The sequence below is a fragment of the Parasteatoda tepidariorum genome, chromosome 6, assembly GCF_043381705.1.
Source record: "Parasteatoda tepidariorum isolate YZ-2023 chromosome 6, CAS_Ptep_4.0, whole genome shotgun sequence".
In the NCBI taxonomy this organism is placed as follows: Eukaryota; Metazoa; Arthropoda; class Arachnida; order Araneae; family Theridiidae; genus Parasteatoda; species Parasteatoda tepidariorum.
Window position 1 is genome coordinate 25,329,223 of NC_092209.1, and position 20,313 is coordinate 25,349,535.

The window sequence follows — 20,313 nt, forward strand, 5'->3', positions numbered from 1 at the left end:
AATGATATTAAACGTATTTGAGTATTAAAATCTAAAAAATCACTGTAGTGAAAGCCAAGATAAAATACAGCAATACCTGTTTTATTGCCAACAAAAATAGAGATAAGTTGAAATGCCATGATTAGAAGCCCCACTATGTCTCATCAGGCAATCAAACAGATTTCACTATTTTAAAAATCATTCTTTCTTTAGTAGTTGCTCATTTTTCATCCTCTAAGTGTTTTTCTATAAGCAACTCAACGGTATTTAAGGTATTTTAATAGTTACCTTTTTCTTCAACATATATTCAGCTACAGCATTAACATTAATTTACAACTAAGATTCTAATAGTATTTAATATTAAGGTCAGTGATTGCAGAACAGCCTATATTTAAAAAGCATGTTAGGCCAGAAATTTTTTTTAAAAAATATATTTTAAATAAATACATTAATTAATTCATTATATTTTTAAAAAATACATTAATTAATAATAGGCAAGGGCTTTAGAGCCTTTTTCAGAACATTAGTAAAATCGGGATCCAATAAAATTGCTTCGAGGTTCCATCGCTCAAAACTCTTTCCAACAGAATTCACAATTAAGCAATTTTTATCGTGAATGTCTTTTTCTGGACGCAAAACCAAAAACTTAACACCAGAATTTTTCTTCAAATAAGCCTTAATGTCCTCTAAGTGCTCTTCTATAAGCTCTTTCAATTCAGTGGTATTTACAGGAATTTTAATGGGATCACCTTCTTCTTCAAACATATTTCCAGCAACAGCATCTGCAATGAAGTTTTTACTGCAGTTCGAAGTCTCAAATGGCAAGCCAAGATATTTTATGTCACGGGTAATTGCAACGTAGGCCAAAGTTTGCAAAGCTAACTCTTGAAGATTCCTCGGTATGAAACCATCACAGTCCTCAACGCACTTACCAAGAGATTCCTTTGTTTTCTTTACAAAGAACTTTAAAAACTTGAGAATAAGTTTGATAGGAGAACAAGACTTATTACAAGAACACATGTCTCTTTCAGTTACACTACAACAAGATTCTTTACTGTCTGTCATATAATAGGTCAGTACTCTCCGGCTGCATTCTTTGCAAGTATGCCGGTTATCTTCGGACCAAATGTTAAGCCCAGATGTAGATAGCCAGTTAGTTACTACAGCTTGAAGAACATTCTTACAATAACAAGTATTATCAGATATACTACTGACGGTTAAAATGCCAGATGACAGGCATTGCTGTATGTCAGAATCAATATCTTGAAGAAAATTATTGTGTGGTAATGTGTTATTTTTTAAAGATTTGATCTCCACTAATATATCACTTAAAATCCAAGGAAAGCTTAGAATTTTTTCTGATTTTGTTCCATAGGAACACATGTACCATGCAGATGCTCTTTGATATTTTATATGCTGTTTCTCACTTTTATCCAACTCAAGTTGGGATATCTCATCTTCCAAATCTTGAAAAAATTTACCTCTAAAATCATGCATGATGCTATCTATGTAGCACTTAACAACTTTAATCACATTTGTGCTCTCTTGGCGCCATTTTTTACTCACTTCCAGCTCAACAAAACCAGAAAAGGCATCTGATTCGCTCTGAAGCGAGTACTTGTTTAAAATTGCCATTACCATAGTCGAATACTTTTCTTTATGCTCAGTGGCAGAGTCCTTATATTTCTCCCATCCTGGGTACTCTAAATCTGGATCAAATGAAAAAGATTCAGCTGCCAAATTTATTTTACTGGAACAAGCATCCAATACTCTAGAAGCACGGTACAGTGATCCTAGTGCTCTTTTAGAGTGGTAGCTATTACCGTTGAGTCCTTTTTGCATAAAATCAGGGTATTGATCGGGGCGCTCTGATTTCTTCAAATATTTAGTAGTGCCATGCTTAGCAAAATCCAAAACATAGGGGTAACGTTTAGCTATCTGCATACATTTGTTTGAAAAAATTCCTCTCTCGAGTTTATCAGCCCAAACAAGATGCGCATGAGCAAAAGAACCGATGCAGTCATTTTGAATGTAATGGCAGAAAAATTCTATCATGTCGGAAACCTATAAAAGAAAAATTTACTGTATGGATAGATTGCATTCAGAAACACCTTTAAAAGTAAGAAATTATTTACAGCAATCAAGTGAATTGTTCTGAACTGCGTACAAAATAACTGTGTGCAAAATAAAAGTATACCCCCTGAATAAATTTCGATTCAATGATTGTATTTAAAGGCATTAGGACTCTATCTTAATCAGTCGAATAATTTTTGCGTTAATAAATTTTAAGAAATGTGTGATAAAAATATTTCTCACGAACAATTGACCTAATTCAGTCAAATATGATAAAAATATTTCTCACGAACAATTGACCTAATTCAGTCAAATATTATGTTTTGAAGCTTATACTAACATGCTTTAAAACGATGTAAAAATTTTCAAATGTCGCTTTTCAAGAAAAAAAAATTTCAACTATTACAAAACAAAAAATAATAAAGTATTCAAAAATTACTATCTACATAGAATTATCTTTTAATGTAAATAAATTATATAATTATGTGCACCAATTTTTGAAACACTTAACAAGTTTATCGATATTATGAAATAAGCAAAAAAGGAAATTAAAACTAAGGGGTACAAATTTTTGATAGCTTCTCTGTCTAAACTATTGAGATTACATTTTCCAGACTGATTATTAGATCAAAAGTTATTTGTGTATTCAACTTTTACTTTTGTGTACTGTACATGTATATAAAATAACGTCTGAGAAAAATATATCTTTACTTAGGTGAGAAATAAGTCATATTAATTTTGAATTACAGGATTTATTAACATAAGCATACATTCAAAAGGATTAGTAAAAATACTTTTAAAATAATATTTTAAAATTAATAATTAGTTATAATTAATAATTTTAAAATAATTATAACTAATTATTAAATTTTAACATTATATTTTTTTAATTATAATTATTTTTAAATTACTAAATTAGATAATTAGTTATTGAATAAAAAAACAAGAGGCAAATTCCAAAATCATAATAAAAATGGTGCGAGGAATAGGATTTAAAAATTTTTTTCATTCAATTAGAAAATGCTTTATTCTTAAAACAGTTTTGATTTTTTATCAGCTTTTGTTAATCAGAAAAAAAATTGCACACTTATTTCAAACAAAAGTATAATTTAAAATGTTTTTATTAATTATATTTTCTACTTATCCATTTTTTTTTAATATTTAAGTTCCAATACAATGCAAGAAAAAATGAAAAGTGATATTGATGAAAGTCCAAGAAAATTTAGCCACAAATGCTTTAAAAAAAGCACATTTCATACATACTGATGTTTGCAAATCCTTTTAACGTTAATTGAAATTATTGAATTGATTGATGAAGGGAAAAAACATCTTTATTTTTATCATTTCTATATATAAACAGTATCTTATTCTCACAAAATCTTTTTTCTGTCCAAGCAATGCACATTAGCACTTATTAAAACACTATAAAAAACTTTTGTGATGTAAAAAAAAAAAAACATTTAAACATAATGAATACATAATTCTATAAAACAAAAAAAAAACAAAAAAAAAAAGGGAAAATATGAAGTTTTATAAAACAATTTGCAAGATAAAATGGTTATTAAAAAATATATATTTCCAAATATTAATCAAATACATTCTAAAATAAAATAAAAAGTCTAAATATATTTACTGTAAATTCTCTAGGCTTGGTATTTTCTTCATATGATGGGTAAATCATTGGTGAAAAATTGTTTCTCTGAAACACTAAAGGTTCATACCAAAGAGCAACATATTCATCTCCATCCAGATCTGAGCCTAAGATTTACAAAGAACTTTATCAATTATGATAAAAAAGTTTTTAATAGCTGTTATACTGCTATATAATTAATACAGTCAAACCCCGCTATAGTGAACCTTCAAGGGACCGAAATTTTGGTTCACTATAACCGGGAGTTCACTATATCCGTTATGTGGGCAATTTAACTAATGGTTCCCAAATTCCTCCCTTTTATTACACGTTATTCAAATAAATGACAGAAAAATATTATGTAGTAGCAAAAAATTTATTATTTTCTATTACTCTTCGTCCTGCGTACAAAAAAAGAAATTAGTAATCTTTAGCTGTTGAGCAGTCCTCAACATCAGATATGGAAACATTTCCCAACTCTCAGATAATTTTTCCTGAATTTCTGTTAGCCCAATTTTTAAACTTGTCTAACCTGCCATTCGAGCACATAAAAGTAATCTCATAAAATCGCTTAGAAAATTCATCGACATTTGTCTAGATACTGGAAGATTGTTGACCTTCAATATCCTTGTGATCTCAACTTTTTTCTGCGATTTAAATTTTTTTCATGAGCAGAAATTGTTAATTGCTTATTTTTTCATATGTTACGAACTGTAGATTTGGATAGTTTATATTCCCTACAAATATCAGCTTGATTACATCCATTTTCAATTTTTCTGCTTATGCCCATTTTATCATCAATGGAGAACATATAATGTTTACTGCTCAACATAGTTAAATTTGAGACACTTGTTTGCAGGCCTTTTTAACTGCACTGAGAGCAAAAAGGAGTTGAAATGAGGGCCTTATCAACACATATTAGTGTCCAACTCTTTGACCAATAATGAATAATTACTCATTCCCTCTGATAGAAAATGCATATTGATCCCACTGGCACCTTACAGGTGCATCATCTGCCTGGGTTGGAAACATCTACTTGATTTGTTTAGGGATGGGAAAGTAAGATAAAAGAAGCAAACAAGAAAAAAGTGCTTATTGCTACCTTCTCCACTATAGATGGTTTTAAAAATCGGTATATGTATTTATTTTGAAGTAGAAATTTCAAAATTATTACAAAAAAATGAAGAAAAAAATCAGTCGAAGACAGAAAAAAGTTCATTATATCCAACTTCATCACTTCTTTGGTTCACTATATCCACAAAAAATAACATAATACGGGTATAGCAAGGCACGGGACCGAACATTTCGTTCACTATATCCGGGAATTCACTATAAACCAAGTTCACTATAGTATATTCATCAAAAATAAAACATAAAAACTGTAATACAATATAATAAGCGTTAAAAAATTATGTATAATACAACCCAATGAGAAAAAAATAAGATACAAGCTACTTGAGAAACTGAAAATTTTGATATTGCAGAGAATTGAAGAAGGTTTAGAGAAGGTTTCTCTTTTATTTAATTTAATTTATTTATTTTTTTCGTTATCAAAACATCTTACACTTATTATTCAAAGCATGGGAGAATTAATTTTCTTTAATTTCTTTTGGCACCACACAATAAATTTTAATTCAAAATTGAAAGCATTTGTATAAGCAATTAATGTAATTGATATAAAGCAAACCTTCTCCTAAGAGTTACTTCGGCAAAACAAAAAAATGCAACTTAAATTATTGTTAAAGTGTATAAATGAAAACAGTCTAGTTTCATTAAATGTAATGCATAGTTATAACCTTTTCCTATTAACCCATTTGTGACTAGCATCATTTAAAAAAAAAACAGTGCATATTCTCAAAACGAAAAAGAGACAGCGAAAGCTTTTCAATAATTGCATTTATTTAGCAGAAAGAAGCTATTTTATGACCATAATAAATTAATAATATAAATACTTATATTTGCTCATTCTTGTTGTTCATTTACGTCGCACTAGAGCTGCACAATGGGCTCAATTGGTGACGGTCTGGGAAACATCCCTGAGGATGATCCGAAGACATGCCATCACAATTTTGATCCTCTTCAGAGGGAATGGCATCCCCGCTTCGGTAGCCCAACGACCAGCATGCGAAGTCGAGCAATTTACGGTAGAATAGTTTAACGAGGACCAATACCGCAAACCCTCGGCCACTACGCAGACTGATCCAAGTGGTCACCCACCCGCACACTGACCGCAGACAGTGATGCATACTTATATTTGCATCTGATGTCAAAGCACTATGATGTTTCAAAAGCAAAATGGTAGGTGATAAAAAGTAATATGTACTATCACTTTTTTCACAAAGTGTTTTTATATATGTATCACTTTTTATGGTCTAAATATAAAGAATGCTTATGACATAATTAAAGGGTACAAGCACAGTGTTCAAAAAATAAGCAGACCACTCTGAATAACTCTTGATTTAATGATCAGAACTTCCCATTCTAAGACTCATTCTTAATGGTTTAAGATAGAGACATAAAATATCCTAATTAATTAAAGCAGATGATATTTTAAGTTACAAAACTACTTTCTCTGAATAAATATATCTTTTCGACGACCAATTCGGATTTCTAACTCTCAAAAAATAAGGAGTACCCACAATCTGGGAAATATGGACCCCTAATTTTAGTCAGGAGAGCAGTTGGACCTCTTAATGTTAATTTTACTTTTTGCGTACTTCAAAATTTTCAGGAATATTTTTCATGAATTTTTCAAGTGAATTCTAAACTTTTTTGCATGCAATTATAAAATTTGTTTATCTAAATATAATTCCATGCAAAAATTAACTTTAAAATTTAAACAAATTTGCATTTTATATAATTTTTTACATCATTTTAAAGAAGTCAATTTTAAATGGCAAAATAAGGCCGAAATAGGTCGAATAATTTCTGAAAAATAGAATTTTAAATACACGCCTTTTTCAATTTTTCACATTATTAGCATGATCTACAGGTTACACTAACACTCAGAAGAAAATATTTAAACTGTTTAAAAAATCAAAACATATTATAAAAATATTACCTGCCATTTCATCAGGATGTGGCCTTGTGCCACGGGATGGAAAAACAATACAATCTTTAATGTGATGTAACTTTGGAACATCAACAGCTTTTAACTTTCTTACATCGCCAGGGTGAAGGCAAGGGTTTTTGGTTACAATTACAGGACCTAGAAACAAAGTGATTTTTTTTTAAATAAATGTTTTCATTTAAAACAAATATATAAACCCTGATAACGTTATCTAATCTATTGAAATAGATCAGATTTTCTCTTATTAAGTTCCACTTTTCCTTATTAAACCAAAGAGTTCACTTTACGCTATTTAGAGTTAACTATTAAATAATTTACAAAATCAAAATTTTTTCTCGGAATAACTTCTGACCATTAAAATATAATGTGAGTAGCCACAAGATATGATCCCAATATTACAACCAGGAGAGCAAAAAACTCTTTAATGTTAATTTCAATTTTTGCATATTTAGCTACAGCTCTGAAAATAAAAATAAAAAATTGGAAAGTTTCTAAACACAATTATAAAACTCGTTTTATCCAAAGATAATTTCAAGCAAAAAAGAATTTTTTTTAAAGATTATTCATTTTTCTTACTTTATTTTACAGTCATTGAAAAAATTTCAAATAATAACATATGCTAATTTCTACATGATTTTAAATTACATAATTTTAAATAACAATATACAAAATTTGAACAAGTCACTGAAATACCAATTGAAGGAAATGAATTAAAAATACATATTTTTGAAAATTTATAATTCATTAACTGTTTGCCCAATTCGATGCACATTTTCTTGATAAAATATAAAATTATGTAAAACATTTACAGCAATAATTATTATATTTTGCTAAAACAGCTCGCTCTATTATTTTTAGTAATTGAACATTAATTTCAAATTATAGTGAATTAAAAAAAAAATTCTGATATTATTAACTTAAATACACAATTATAGAATTAAGTGGATATCAAAATTTCTTTTTTTAATAAACACAAAATAAAGCAGTTATTTGAAGGCTCTCTTTAATTACACTTTTTAGCAAATAATATGCCATTTCCATAACTATTGCCAATTTATATGAGTTATTAAGTTTTGCCTATTTTTAGACAGTGCCTTCTAGACCAGTGTTCCCCAACCTTTTTATCACTGTGGACCTGTCAGCGTTTGATAATTTTACAGCGGCCCGCTGGGGGGGGGGCGTTGATTGTTTATATTTTAGATCATTTTGATTTATTAATTTTAATTTAATTGTACTTAAACATGCCTTCAAAACAAAATACGGTTACACCAAAATATAAATATAATGGGATTTAGCATTTTAACTTACTAGAACGTTAAATCAATGAGAACCCTAAGCTTGTTTCTTTGCAATGAGACGGTTCCATCTGGGGGTAATCGGAGACAATGATACATTACAAAAATTTATGTCAGTGCCTTTTGGGGTCCCTTTTTTAAAAATTAATAAAACTTTAATGGAACACAGATATTTTTAATTTGGGGTGTAAATTTAATTTCAATGAAATGGGCAGCCCGGTACCATTTGATCCACGGACCGGTACCGGTCCGCGGACCGGGGTTTGGGGAACACTGTTCTAGACTAATTATGAATATGATGGAAAATATAAATGTGCAAAAAAGCCACAGTTTTGTGAAAACTAAAAGCCCAGGTAACTCTTGACAGCAAAATAGTATAAAATTATTGTTTTGCTTTGAGTGAAAGGATTAAGCGGTTAAATAATCAAGGACTTAAATTAATAATTTTTAATTTACTTTGATGAAAGATCCATAAGCGAATTCAGAATATGATCATTTTAAATACACATTTATTTTTAGAAATGCACTTAGCACTTACTAACCTGATAGTATTTTAAAAGAAGAATTTTGTAAACTTGTACTTTCACTGTACTGAATGAAAACTTCACCATACTTTAGAGTTTTAGTTTCATCAAGTACACCCAATAAATTTCTACCATATTTTTCCGGAACAGCAACGCGCATACTGGAACGTAAGTTTGCTGGAAAGAAATGAAAAAGAAATAGTGATTGAAAGAATGAAAAGAGAAAAAAAATAGTGATTAATAAATGCAAAAATAAGTAGCCCTTTTTAAAGCATATAATGTCATTTATTACAGAATTAATGATAGTGATATATCTTCTATAAAATAATCAATTTGCCACCCCTTCCTTTGAAAAATTATTTGGAAAAATTACGAAATCAGTAGAAGAAACTTTATACGCATCTTTCAAACTAATTTAAATTAACTTCAAAAAAACACCAAAATTATAACCTAATTTGAAAATGTCAAGGTACTAATTGAAGGTTCTTAAATTCAAAAACTTAAATCTTCTGGCATCTAGCTTCTTTTTTTTTTTTTTAAGAATTAATTTTATTAAAACCAGTCAAATTAAAGCTGCCTCTGTCCAGGGCATNATTTTTTTTTTTTTTATTATTATTTTGATTTTCTCTCTTTTATTTGGGTTTAAAAAATTTTTCTCTTTCATCAAAACCTGTTCAAAAGAAATATAGAACAAGGAACAGTTTGAAAATGATTTATATACAGTAAAAAAATTCTAAAATTAATTTTGAAAAACTAAATAAAAAATATATATAAATATATAACAAAATATTTCTTAACAGTAACCATCTAATAAAAATATTGTCTAAAGAAGAATGTAAAAAATGTTTTAAAGAAATTTAAAATCAAAATTAAATTATACAATTTATTTTTTCCTGTACTTTTTACTAAAAACTATAGCTAACTTACCAAAATTTAAATTTTAAACTGAATGCTTATTTTAAATAGAAAAAGTATTGTAAGGAAAAAAAATTAGAAAAAAAGAAAGATCCTTTTTGCATGCTAAATAAGCATCAAACAGGAAGAAAAAAATTTCTTCAATGCAAATTTTTTGCATTGTGTAACATAAAATATTAGTTGCAGAAAATACAGTTAATAAATTCATTTCAATAAAATTTCACTACAGTATACAGAAAGTATATAGTCATTTATACTTAATCCAAGAAATGCCATGTAATCTTTCCTTACCCACTGCAGCTTTGAAGAAGGCAAGAATTAAAGAGCGAAAAAAAGGTTCATTGGTCAGAGAAAATCCAGCTGCCAGCATTGAAGTGAAGGGGAAATTTGTATTAAGGTAGCAATTAAGAAGAGAAACTGCATGTCTCTCATCTAACAAAGAATCAATTAAATTTAACATCATGTTACTTTGAAGATCTAAGAAAGTTTCCTTTGGTACACCCATTTGCTCTAATATGGTTATCAGATGTTTATTCAAAAAAAGCCTTCCTAAGAAAAGAAAAAAAGAATAACTGTTATACTAATGTAAAAAGAAAAGCTTTCATTCATTATAAAAGTCAGAATGATTTGATAAAATGAGAAGCAAAGGAAAATAATTTGCATACAAGCACTACACCAAAACCTTTTTCAGTTCCTTAGTCAAAATGCTTGCTAAATTTTGTAGACAATAAGGTAATGGCATGCTATAACTCATATAAAAAAAAAAACAATTAAGACAAATATTGGATAAATTAGAGGTTTTAATTTACAAAACTAGGTTGTAGTTTTTTTTTTCCAAATTTATTGCAGTCACAAGAACTGGAAAGTGGTACCTTTTCACGATTTACAATTGGCACTCGGTTATCAGCATTGAACTGCAGGGGAAATTAGTAATTAGGTAACAAATAAGAAGAAAAACTGCACATATCTCTCATCTAACAAAGAGTTAAATGTAAGTCAAACATAATGCTATTTTGCAGGTCTAAGAAGGTTTCTTTTGGTATGCCCATTTTCTCTACTATGGTTATCAGATGTTTAGTTTAAAAAAATCCTTCCTGAGGTAAAAAAAAATAAAATTCAGTTCAAAGATAAATTATTTGGTACAATTCTGTCAGTTGAGCACCAAAAAGAAACCTTTATAAGTTCCTTACTCAAAATATTAGCTAAATTTATGGACAATGGGATGATGCCATGTCATAAAGTAATATAAAAAACATTAAAGAAAAATATAAACTTGGGGGAATAAATTTAAAACCAATATAGGTATTTTGTTTTTATTGCTTTATATCTTGCAAACAAAAGAGCTAGGAAGTGTCCCCCACCAAAAAAAAAATACTCACACAAAAAATCTGAACCAACCATTGGTTTCTGCAATTAAAAAAATATATATATATGGTCTGAATTAATACGGTCAAAACTTTAAGTTCATGATTTCATGAACATGGACTTTTCACAAAACGATAGGATGTGAAAAGTCACAACAAACCCCTGGTGATGTATTCCATACAAGCTAAGTGTTTAACAGCTAAGTGCTAAATTTTAAAAAGGTCTCAATTTTATTGTATTAAAATTTATGCCTGTATGTATAGTACACTATAAACTTTCTTTTTACTAAAAATTAAACAATTTTAATTAGCCCTTGTTGTTAGAATAAAGGAGTCAACTTATGGTAGGTTTCGATGCAAACTGCAGTACTAAAAATGCTGTCGACACAACAATAGAAAAAAAAAGTTAAGTCAAGAAATTTTCAACGTAAATATAGAAAAAAAATTTAGATTATTAAATTTTAAAGCTAAGCTTACGGTTACTGACCTGATGCTAACTTCTCTTTTCTAAATAGCAAAAATACATAAGCATTAAAATAATGAATGTTCCCTAAAGATAAGGAGAAAAAAACTTGCAACTTACTGGCAGCACTAGTTTTAACCACTTCAAGTTGACTCGAATTACTGCACTCAAACTTCTTCATGCTAGGTCTAATTCCAATGATTTTTCCTTTTAAACGAGGATTTTCAACAACCATTCCTTTGCACCCTCTATATCTTATTTGAAAAGCAGAAGGTTCATAGGACAAACATCCTCCAATAGAAAACTCAATATTTTGTTTCAGAGCTGATCTTATCTAAAAGAAACAGAACAACAAATTAACTCTTTTACAATATAAATAAGACAACAAATCGTAGGTAAATATTTTATTTTAGACAGAGCTGAAATTATACAATTAAGAAAATTTTTAAATGAATCTATAATAATTATATGAAGAGTTTGTCTATCTGTCTCTTTTATAACTCCAGAACAATTTATTCTATCGTCTTGAAATCGGACAGTAGCTGCAAAAGCAACCTTTAGCCCTCAATTCAAAAATTCATTCGGAATTTTTTATTAGATTGTTTTTGGGAGAGCTGTTAGAATTTTTTCAATGGTTAAGTGTTTGTCTTTGTTTCAGATTTAACTATAGATGAGATTATTTATTCATATATATTCAAGATAACATTAGTGGTATTTGCTAGCTTAGATATGATTGATAGAAAAAAAAAAGAGTACAATGCATACTTAATATTTAATTCTTTTTTATTCACTATGCCAGGTAAATTCAATAATCAAAGTGGTAACATAGGCAGATCACAGATAGACATAGATCCTTCGCCTACTAATTAGTATTTCTAAAGTTATCAGAATCCATGTGTTTATTTTGTTTACATAATGATTCTACGTTTTTTTTTACAAAACTAAATAATTTACAATCAATGGTAATTTGAATAGGAAAAAATCTAGTTTCATATTACTTTTCGAAAATGTTCTTCAATTTAATTAAGTATAAAATAAATTAAAGTAGTTTAATTAAATAATTAAAATAAATAAATTGTATTCTAAATAACTTATTTTTCACCTTTACTCTTTTTTAAACTACTTCACAATTACATTGTCAATAGCAATTAGCGTGAAAGTATGATTTTTTTAATAAAGAAAAAACACGAAGAAGGAAAGATCTAATTTAATTCGTAATTTAGAAATTGTTTGAATACAAATAGCTATGTATAACTTTTAAATCACATAAATTGATGTTTGATATTAAAATCATATGAATCACAATGTTGGATATTTAAATTGTGTTAATATGAAACGTGTGTGGTTGAAAAAGAATCCACACAATTTAAGAATATCTGCCGATAGAACTCTGCATGGTTATCATCCATATTATCTAACTCTGCAAGTGGGAGATGGATAGCAACTCAACCGGTTTTGATCACTCGTCCATATTCGTATGAGACTATGGGTGGGGACTAAATCGAATCTGGGACTTGTTAAATATTTTAGGATCAGTGCATTGATATGAAAGATTGCAATACAGAAAATGTATAAAATACACAATTACAATGTAATGTGCTATTTTAAGACTAAAACATTAACAGTAGCATTAAACCAAAAGTAAAAAAAGACTTTTGATTTCTTTACATTGATTGCTAGTTTTGAGAGAGCACTGATAATTTATTTCATGATGATCCCCAACCAACAGACCACCATTAATTTAAAACTTTAAGCTTTGTCCACTTTTTACGAACAGATAAGAATTTATGTTTATTTTACTAAATCAGCATTTTCAGGGTGCATAGCCAAATTATTTAACAAAAAATAAGCACCTTTTAAGCACTCAAAAGATATTTTTAAGCACTTTAAAAAAGTATCATAATTGGGCAGGGTTGGAAAGTTTTTGATAATTGATGGTTTTATCTTGTTTCAACCATTATATCAACAAAAAAAAACTTTTGGCATTGTTTTTGACAATTGTTAAAAATCATGAAGTTTTGAATCATATAAAACGAATGGCATTTCCATACGCTATGGACTGACAATACGCCGAAATAGATTGGTGTTGAATGAATTGCGAAAACGCTGAACAGAAAAATTTGAACTGCGTCCTTTCGCATAATCCGCAGCTAAAATCAACATGGTAAAGGAAAAATCTCATTTTGAAAAAGGGAAAATTAAGCACTTTTTAAAAATACACAATGAAAAAAGCACCTTTAAGGGCTTTTAAAAAACAAAAATCGAAAATAAGCACCTTTAAGCACTTCTTAAAAACACTATGCACCCTGCTTTTGATTCACGCCCAAAATAACAATTTCACATACAAATTATGAAGCAATAATTGAGAGCTTACAAACCTCATTTGCTACAGTAGTAGATATCATGCCAATTCCATCAGAAAACACAAAACGACCATCTTTGGTTTTAATATCCTTGCATTCAATTTCATTTTCACTGTCCAAGCTTATCTGAACACCTTCTTCAGTAGAGGAGAAACACTGTCCCATTCTAGCCATATATTTGGCTACAGTTTTAATGCCACTAAAATCCCCCATCCACTCCCTAATAATCGGTGCAGTATTACCAACAGGATCTTTGGCATATAACCATAGACCGTGCTCTCGAAGTTGACTGGTCGATGAAGCTAGAACAAAATATCTACGTGAACCAATTCCTAAACCGTTTTCCAGAATTTTTCCAACCACTTCTTTCATTATTCCTTCCTTTTTAGAATTATGTGAAACGGCGAATGTCAACTTAGAAAAGTTGTCATCTTGAACAGAAATTCTCAACATGTATTCAGTACCATATCTTCTGATAACTCTGTTATCAAAATGCTCATACGGCTCAAGAAAGAGAACTCTAGAAGGAGTTAACAGGACTCGACGAGCATAGCACATTCCGGGAGGCAAAGGAACCGACTCTATGAAAGAACAAAAATATTCAAACTTCTTTTCAAATATTTCTTTAAACGAAAACATTATTCCCTTGTCCACCATCTCAGCTATGAAGAATAACGCTTTAGTGACAGCATCATGTTTTTCTCTAGCACACGACTTCAGATACTGCATTAAAGTTTTAACATAGTTAGGAAATAGTTGGTTTCGCAATACAATTTCATGTTTAACTGACAGTGTTCGAGAATGAATAACTTTCCAAGCATATTCACATTCGAAATTGATAGTTTCGATGTCAGTTCTTCCATTATTTGGTAATGCTGGAAATTTTTTGAGAACATCCAACTCAGTGTAGTTAATTTTAACTGAATTTAAAGATGAAAAACAAATTTCAGTTTTCACAGAACACCTGAGAATCAATTGCTCTATCAACCAACGTGTTTGAAATTTATCTGAAACAGATATTCTCAAAACCAAACTTTGCCCTATCGTCTTACTGGTGCGAAATGTTTTGTTACACCTACAGCCCAATGAAAATGTCCTCTCAAACTTGCCACAGCCATATTCAAGTTCTTTGGCTTTTGAAACTCTGCTTTGGGCAAACTTATTAACACCATCTACATCTTCTGGCTCAGTTTTTGAGTAACTAACATACAAAAAAGGAGGATGTTCCATGACAAAAAATATTTCAGCTACTTCTTTAGATGGATCCATGTTGGCTATTATTCTATTGAGAGAATCATAATGAATTAAAATTTTGTGTCCCATTTCGCCATTAATAGCACATTCATCCTTATGTCGATTAGATACATAAAGTGAAAAGTGACGCTGCAAATGAGAAAAAGAGCAAAGAATAGTTGAAATATTTTGCCTCTGTGTAAACACATATTGTGTAACAAAATTTTTCATGGTTGGTAGGGTGCCGAAAGAAAAATCTGAGGCTTTTGCATTGCTATACTGGTTGTTATAATTATTTAAGGTGAAATTACAGCTATCGGGTATCAACCAATGTAAATACTCATTTTCGCTTGCTTCTTTGCACCATTGTCTCATAATGTAAGAGCAAAAATTAGACAAGTCACTATCTCTCTTAACATTAGAACAAATAATTATAACTGATACATCAAATAATGAACTATCAGAATTAAAGCCATTAACATATTGTTTAACTTCACTAAACCTAGATACATGGTTTAACTTCTCTTGTGGAATGTTGTTAAAGAAATCTTTAACACAAGATTCATAAATATCTAGGGATTGTCCCTCTTTCATAAATCTTGCAGTGAATTTCAATTCACGGGTAAGGTCAGCCATTACGGTAGCCAAAAATTATAAACCTTCAAAACCGTGAATATAACCGTATAATCAACACACCTGAAAAATAAAATGTAGTCTAATAAATAATTAAATATTGCAAAATAAACAAAAAAATTTAATGCAAAACAATTAATAAGATTTACACTATCTCAAAAAATTGATTAGCATAGTTTTGGAAGTAATTAAAAATAAGTCTTAAATTTAAAAGTTTAAATAACATTTAAAAAATATTTAATAGCTTCAAATTACTTAATTCTATGTCTTAGTCAAGAGTAAAATGAGAAAAACATAATCAACAATGATATGACAAGTATTAAAATTTAAAATAGTAAATGGTATTCAGGGGTCCGTTTAAAAGAAATTTGGGTCCGTTAACGGACCCTTCACAAATTTTTTTATCTTCATTATTGTTTTGTTAATCAAATAAACCCTTCCAGGGGGGAAAAGAAAGATGGTTTGAAACAAACTAAGTTTCCCTAAGTTTAAATTCCAAATATAGTATTTATTATAGAAAAAAAAATTTTTACACATCGTAGGTAAGCGCATTCTTATTAATATTAGATCAAAAATTTTTCTTTGGTAAATAAATAATTGATCAATTTATATTTGTTCATAAAATAAATTAATAGAATATTATGTGAATATAAATTAATTTCTGGCAATTTTTTAAATAAAATATTATAAATTTAAGAATTGTTTAAGTTCACTTAATGTGTAACACATTAAAAGTGATACATTACTAAGTTATGTTATTTAAAATATGTCAATTGAATTCATTAAAATTCTGAGTGATTTTGTTTTTATTATTCGTCCAAAATAAATATTCTGCATTGAGCAGTATAGGCTAAATACCAAGTAATTGTGTGTTGCATGTCTAATTTACTAGCAGCAATTGTTGAGTAGAATGTTGTATCTATTTACAATTTAAAAACTTCTTGAAAAGGTTTTTAGCAATTTTTGAAATAACAGGACCCAATTTGCACAAATTCACAAGAGCAGGACCCTGGTTGAAAAAATGTGACTTAACGCTTATTTTATATTCTCAAATTATGAATAGTTTTTTCACAATTTTACAAAAACAGGACCTTACACAAAATGTCTGGACAGACCCCTAGTATTTAACCTTTTTCTTACAGCTGGTATAACAGGTGAACCAGAATGACTAGTTTCATCATACTAAGCACTGTAAGCAAAGGATTAAATGATTTGAGAAACTCTTTCTTATAAAATATAAGAATTAAAAAGGAAGTATAGGTGCTGACTCAATAGGATTTAAAGGGGCTCAGACCCTTTCCATATAATTTCAAAAGATTCAGCTCCCTATATAATTTTATTTTAAAACTGTACAAATAACAGTAAAACACAATTTCATAACACCCTTATAAGTCAGCCAATTTTAATTTAAGCCTTAAAATATTTTTTTTTTCTTTTCACAAAGGATAACATCATTTTAAATATATTTTTTATATAAGATGTAAAAGGTACTAAGTCTTGAAAATATCACCATATTTGTATCTAAGCAAAGTTTTGGCAAATTCTGGAAACTAAACAAATAACATCCCATGAGAGGACCAACTCAAAGCATGGCTAGAAAAACCCCAAATTATTTATTTCTAAATCTTTGCAAATATTTAAAATCCTTTTGGTTCCTTGCCAAATTTAGTGAGCATGAACAGATGTCATTATGGAAATATCTCCACAGTTTATAGTTACAGAAGTTGTATTAAATTTAAGGTTGAATAAAAATTTTGTCATCTGATAGAATGTCCGCAAATTTCTTTAAACGTTTTAGTCGAAGCACTGAAATTTGATATGTAACCAAAATTAACATAAAAAATTTATGATATTCTCAAAGGAATTAAATTGAAATAAACATATAAGAAATTAAGAACCATTGTACATTAAAAGCTTCTTTACAATGTGAAAAAAAAATAACATTATTCTACTCCTAAAGTTTTGTTTTAACAATGTAAAAGTAAATAAATACACATTAATTGCTATTTTGAAATAATTAGCATTAACTAATTATTTTTTTTTTGTTTCATAAACAACTTGGTAAAAAAAAAAAAAATTTTATTTAATAGAATTGTATTTAATAGTCAAATTGTATTTAATAGAAAAAGAAAAAAAATTAACCTAGATTAAGATTTCTAAATTATATATTCATTATATTTCAAATTAAATATCAATCAGGTTTATTTTAGTCGCAGCTCATTCAATCAAGCAAAAAATCATTTATACAAAAACCTAAGAATATTAACTAAGTTATAAAGTTAATTTCACCCAGATATCTCTCAGTAAAAGTGATTACAAAAAAGTGAGAAATTCTTATTTATTCTATTCATAAAAAAATTTTACAATATTAATTGCTATTACAAATATCTCAATATAAAGTATACTTTAGAAAATATAAAATCAATTACATAAATGATTTAAGAGTTGAATAAGAATTAAGACATCATGTATTAATATAAAGTTACCTGATCGTTTATTAAATTAATTTTACACATACATAAGCAAGCTTGTGAGCAAAACAAGTTTGTTAAGAAAGCGCAAGCAAATTACTCACAGAAAAAAAAAATTTACCTAAAATTTCCATGATCAAATGTAAACCGAAACTTTGCGCGGAGTAAAAGTGCAAGTAGTAGTTCTGATCGTGTTTAATCTATTCAAGCAGGAAAACGTATTTGTGTTGAAATTTCACATCTGAGCTAATTGTCTATCCATTGAGAATATATCCATTTTTATTACCTGGAAGTAGTAAGCAGTAAGCTAGAATATATACTTCGCCATGCTAGCTCCCTTAGCAGAGACTCGTTGCTTTCCACAATTGAAATTGTTTGGGTGTATGAAATAATTTCATCTGTATCTTAAATATTATTTTTGAAAACCAGTTTTATCTTAACTTAAAATATAACTCTATAAAAAATGGGCTCCCCTGAAGAATTTCAAAAGCGATTGACTCAAGAATTGGATAAGATGAAAGTTATTCAGAAAGACATGCAGAAAGTTATGTCGGCTAAACAGACCTTAGATGGTCAGTTATCTGAAAATAAAGTGGTCAAAGAGGAGTTAGAGTTCTTAACACCTGAAAATAAAGTGTACAAAATGACAGGTCCTGCTCTAGTTGTTCAAGATATTGAAGAAGCAAAGCAAAACGTAGAGAAGAGAATTATGTTCATATCATCTGAAGTTAAACGTAATGATGAACTATTCAAGGATCTAAGTTCTAAGCAAGATAAACAACAAAAAATTTTACAGAATCTACAAAAAGAGTTCACTGAAAAGCATAAAGTTCCTCAGTAAGAAACGTCTGAGACTCTCAGTTTCCATGCTTCATTAGCTTGCTGTGTTAAATTTTGAACAAAAAAGCTTACATCATACCTATTATTTCTTAACTTACAGCTAATAATGTGTAATGTGGGAAGATGATTTAAATTCAATAATAAATAAGTATAATTTGGTAATAATTAACTTCTGAACAATGTTAAAAAAAAGAATATGTCTCATTCAAATGTGTATTGAAGCATTGTTTTACGCTTTCATGGCAATTGTTTCTGCAATTGGCGTAACTTTTAATCCTAATATTGCTAACTCACATATAATAGCTTAAATTATTTCCTTGAATAATTTCACGATATTGAATAATGATTTCATGATATGACTTAAACACTTAATATTTGTCTGGAAAAATGAATGAAAGATTGGTTTTTGTCTTGTTACTTGATTGTTTTAAAATATATTTGAGGACTTCATTGCTTTGAGAATATTTTGTTTCAATTCTAGTGAAGAAAACAAGTTTAGAATCAAACAGTAATAAAATTTAATATAGTATAAGATAGCAAAGATAATAAAATTTATATCGGCTAAACTGACCATCTAATGTCTGTNTTTTGTCTTGTTACTTGATTGTTTTAAAATATATTTGAGGACTTCATTGCTTTGAGAATATTTTGTTTCAATTCTAGTGAAGAAAACAAGTTTAGAATCAAACAGTAACAAAGATAATAAAATTTATATTAAAGAGAGAAAAAAAAACCTATATCACATTTTTTCCTTAAATGGGTATTAATTTCTTTCACATTTCACACCTATGATTAAAAGTATCAGTGATATTTAATGTTTTTCACAACAATAGTGAGATAAGTCATTTTTATTCTAGACTGATATCTTGAAGAGATATAACCTGTTTGAGAATTTGTTTGTGAGCTTGGCAAAGGTAAATTAGTTTAATTGTTCAGAGTAATAAATTTATTTAGCTCAAACATTAGAGTAGAAATAGATAATCAGGGGTCTGTCCAGGCCGAATTTACTACCGTTTAGCGGTACCTTCACAAATTCAATTTTAGGTGAAACGGTAGTTTCACAAATTCAACTTTAGGAAAAACGGTAGTTTCACAAAATACTTTTTCTTAAAATTTTATTTTTGTATCCCTTAAGAAACGATAAATCTATATTTTTACCATGTTTTTGTATTGATTTTGTAATATAATTTTTAATTTTTCACAAATTATGTCTAAATTTTCACAAAATAGGTACCTTTCAGAAAAACCTAGACAGACCCCTGATAATATTAAATTACTTATAGTAGGATATAATACATTGTTTAATTAATGGATAATTCCATATTGCGATCTGCTGTGCCAGCTGCAACTGCTAAGGTGCTAAATAGATTTTAAATTTCCTAATTTAAAAAAAAACATGTAGATGTTTACGCGGAGTTGGCTACAAGTTTGTTCCTTTCTGTGATGTTATTTTAGTTTCT

At 28.6% G+C, this 20,313-nt stretch overlaps 2 protein-coding genes across 9 annotated transcripts; one reads left to right on the forward strand and one right to left on the reverse strand.

Moving 5' to 3' along the window:
* Window positions 1-325: 325 nt before the first annotated feature.
* LOC107457022 (uncharacterized) lies at window positions 326-18,252 on the reverse strand. 8 transcript variants are annotated; one of them, XM_043055790.2, is made up of 8 exons: window positions 18,135-18,252; window positions 13,692-15,605; window positions 11,434-11,647; window positions 9,778-10,035; window positions 8,590-8,748; window positions 6,744-6,890; window positions 3,686-3,810; window positions 326-2,043 (listed from the first exon to the last, which is right to left on the reverse strand). In XM_043055790.2, the coding sequence occupies exons 2-8, from the start codon at window positions 15,543-15,545 to the stop codon at window positions 460-462; spliced, it is 4,341 nt and encodes a 1,446-aa protein (XP_042911724.1). In that variant the 5' UTR covers window positions 15,546-15,605; window positions 18,135-18,252; the 3' UTR covers window positions 326-459. The 8 variants fall into 8 exon arrangements, with proteins under 8 accessions (XP_042911724.1, XP_042911722.1, XP_042911727.1 ...); XM_043055788.2 differs by having other exon boundaries at window positions 18,029-18,163; XM_043055793.2 differs by having other exon boundaries at window positions 18,061-18,145.
* Window positions 18,253-18,476: 224 nt separating this feature from the next.
* LOC107457027 (prefoldin 6) lies at window positions 18,477-18,854 on the forward strand. The gene has a single exon (XM_016075064.4). The coding sequence runs from the start codon at window positions 18,477-18,479 to the stop codon at window positions 18,852-18,854; it is 378 nt and encodes a 125-aa protein (XP_015930550.1).
* The last annotated feature ends 1,459 nt before the right edge of the window (window positions 18,855-20,313 follow it).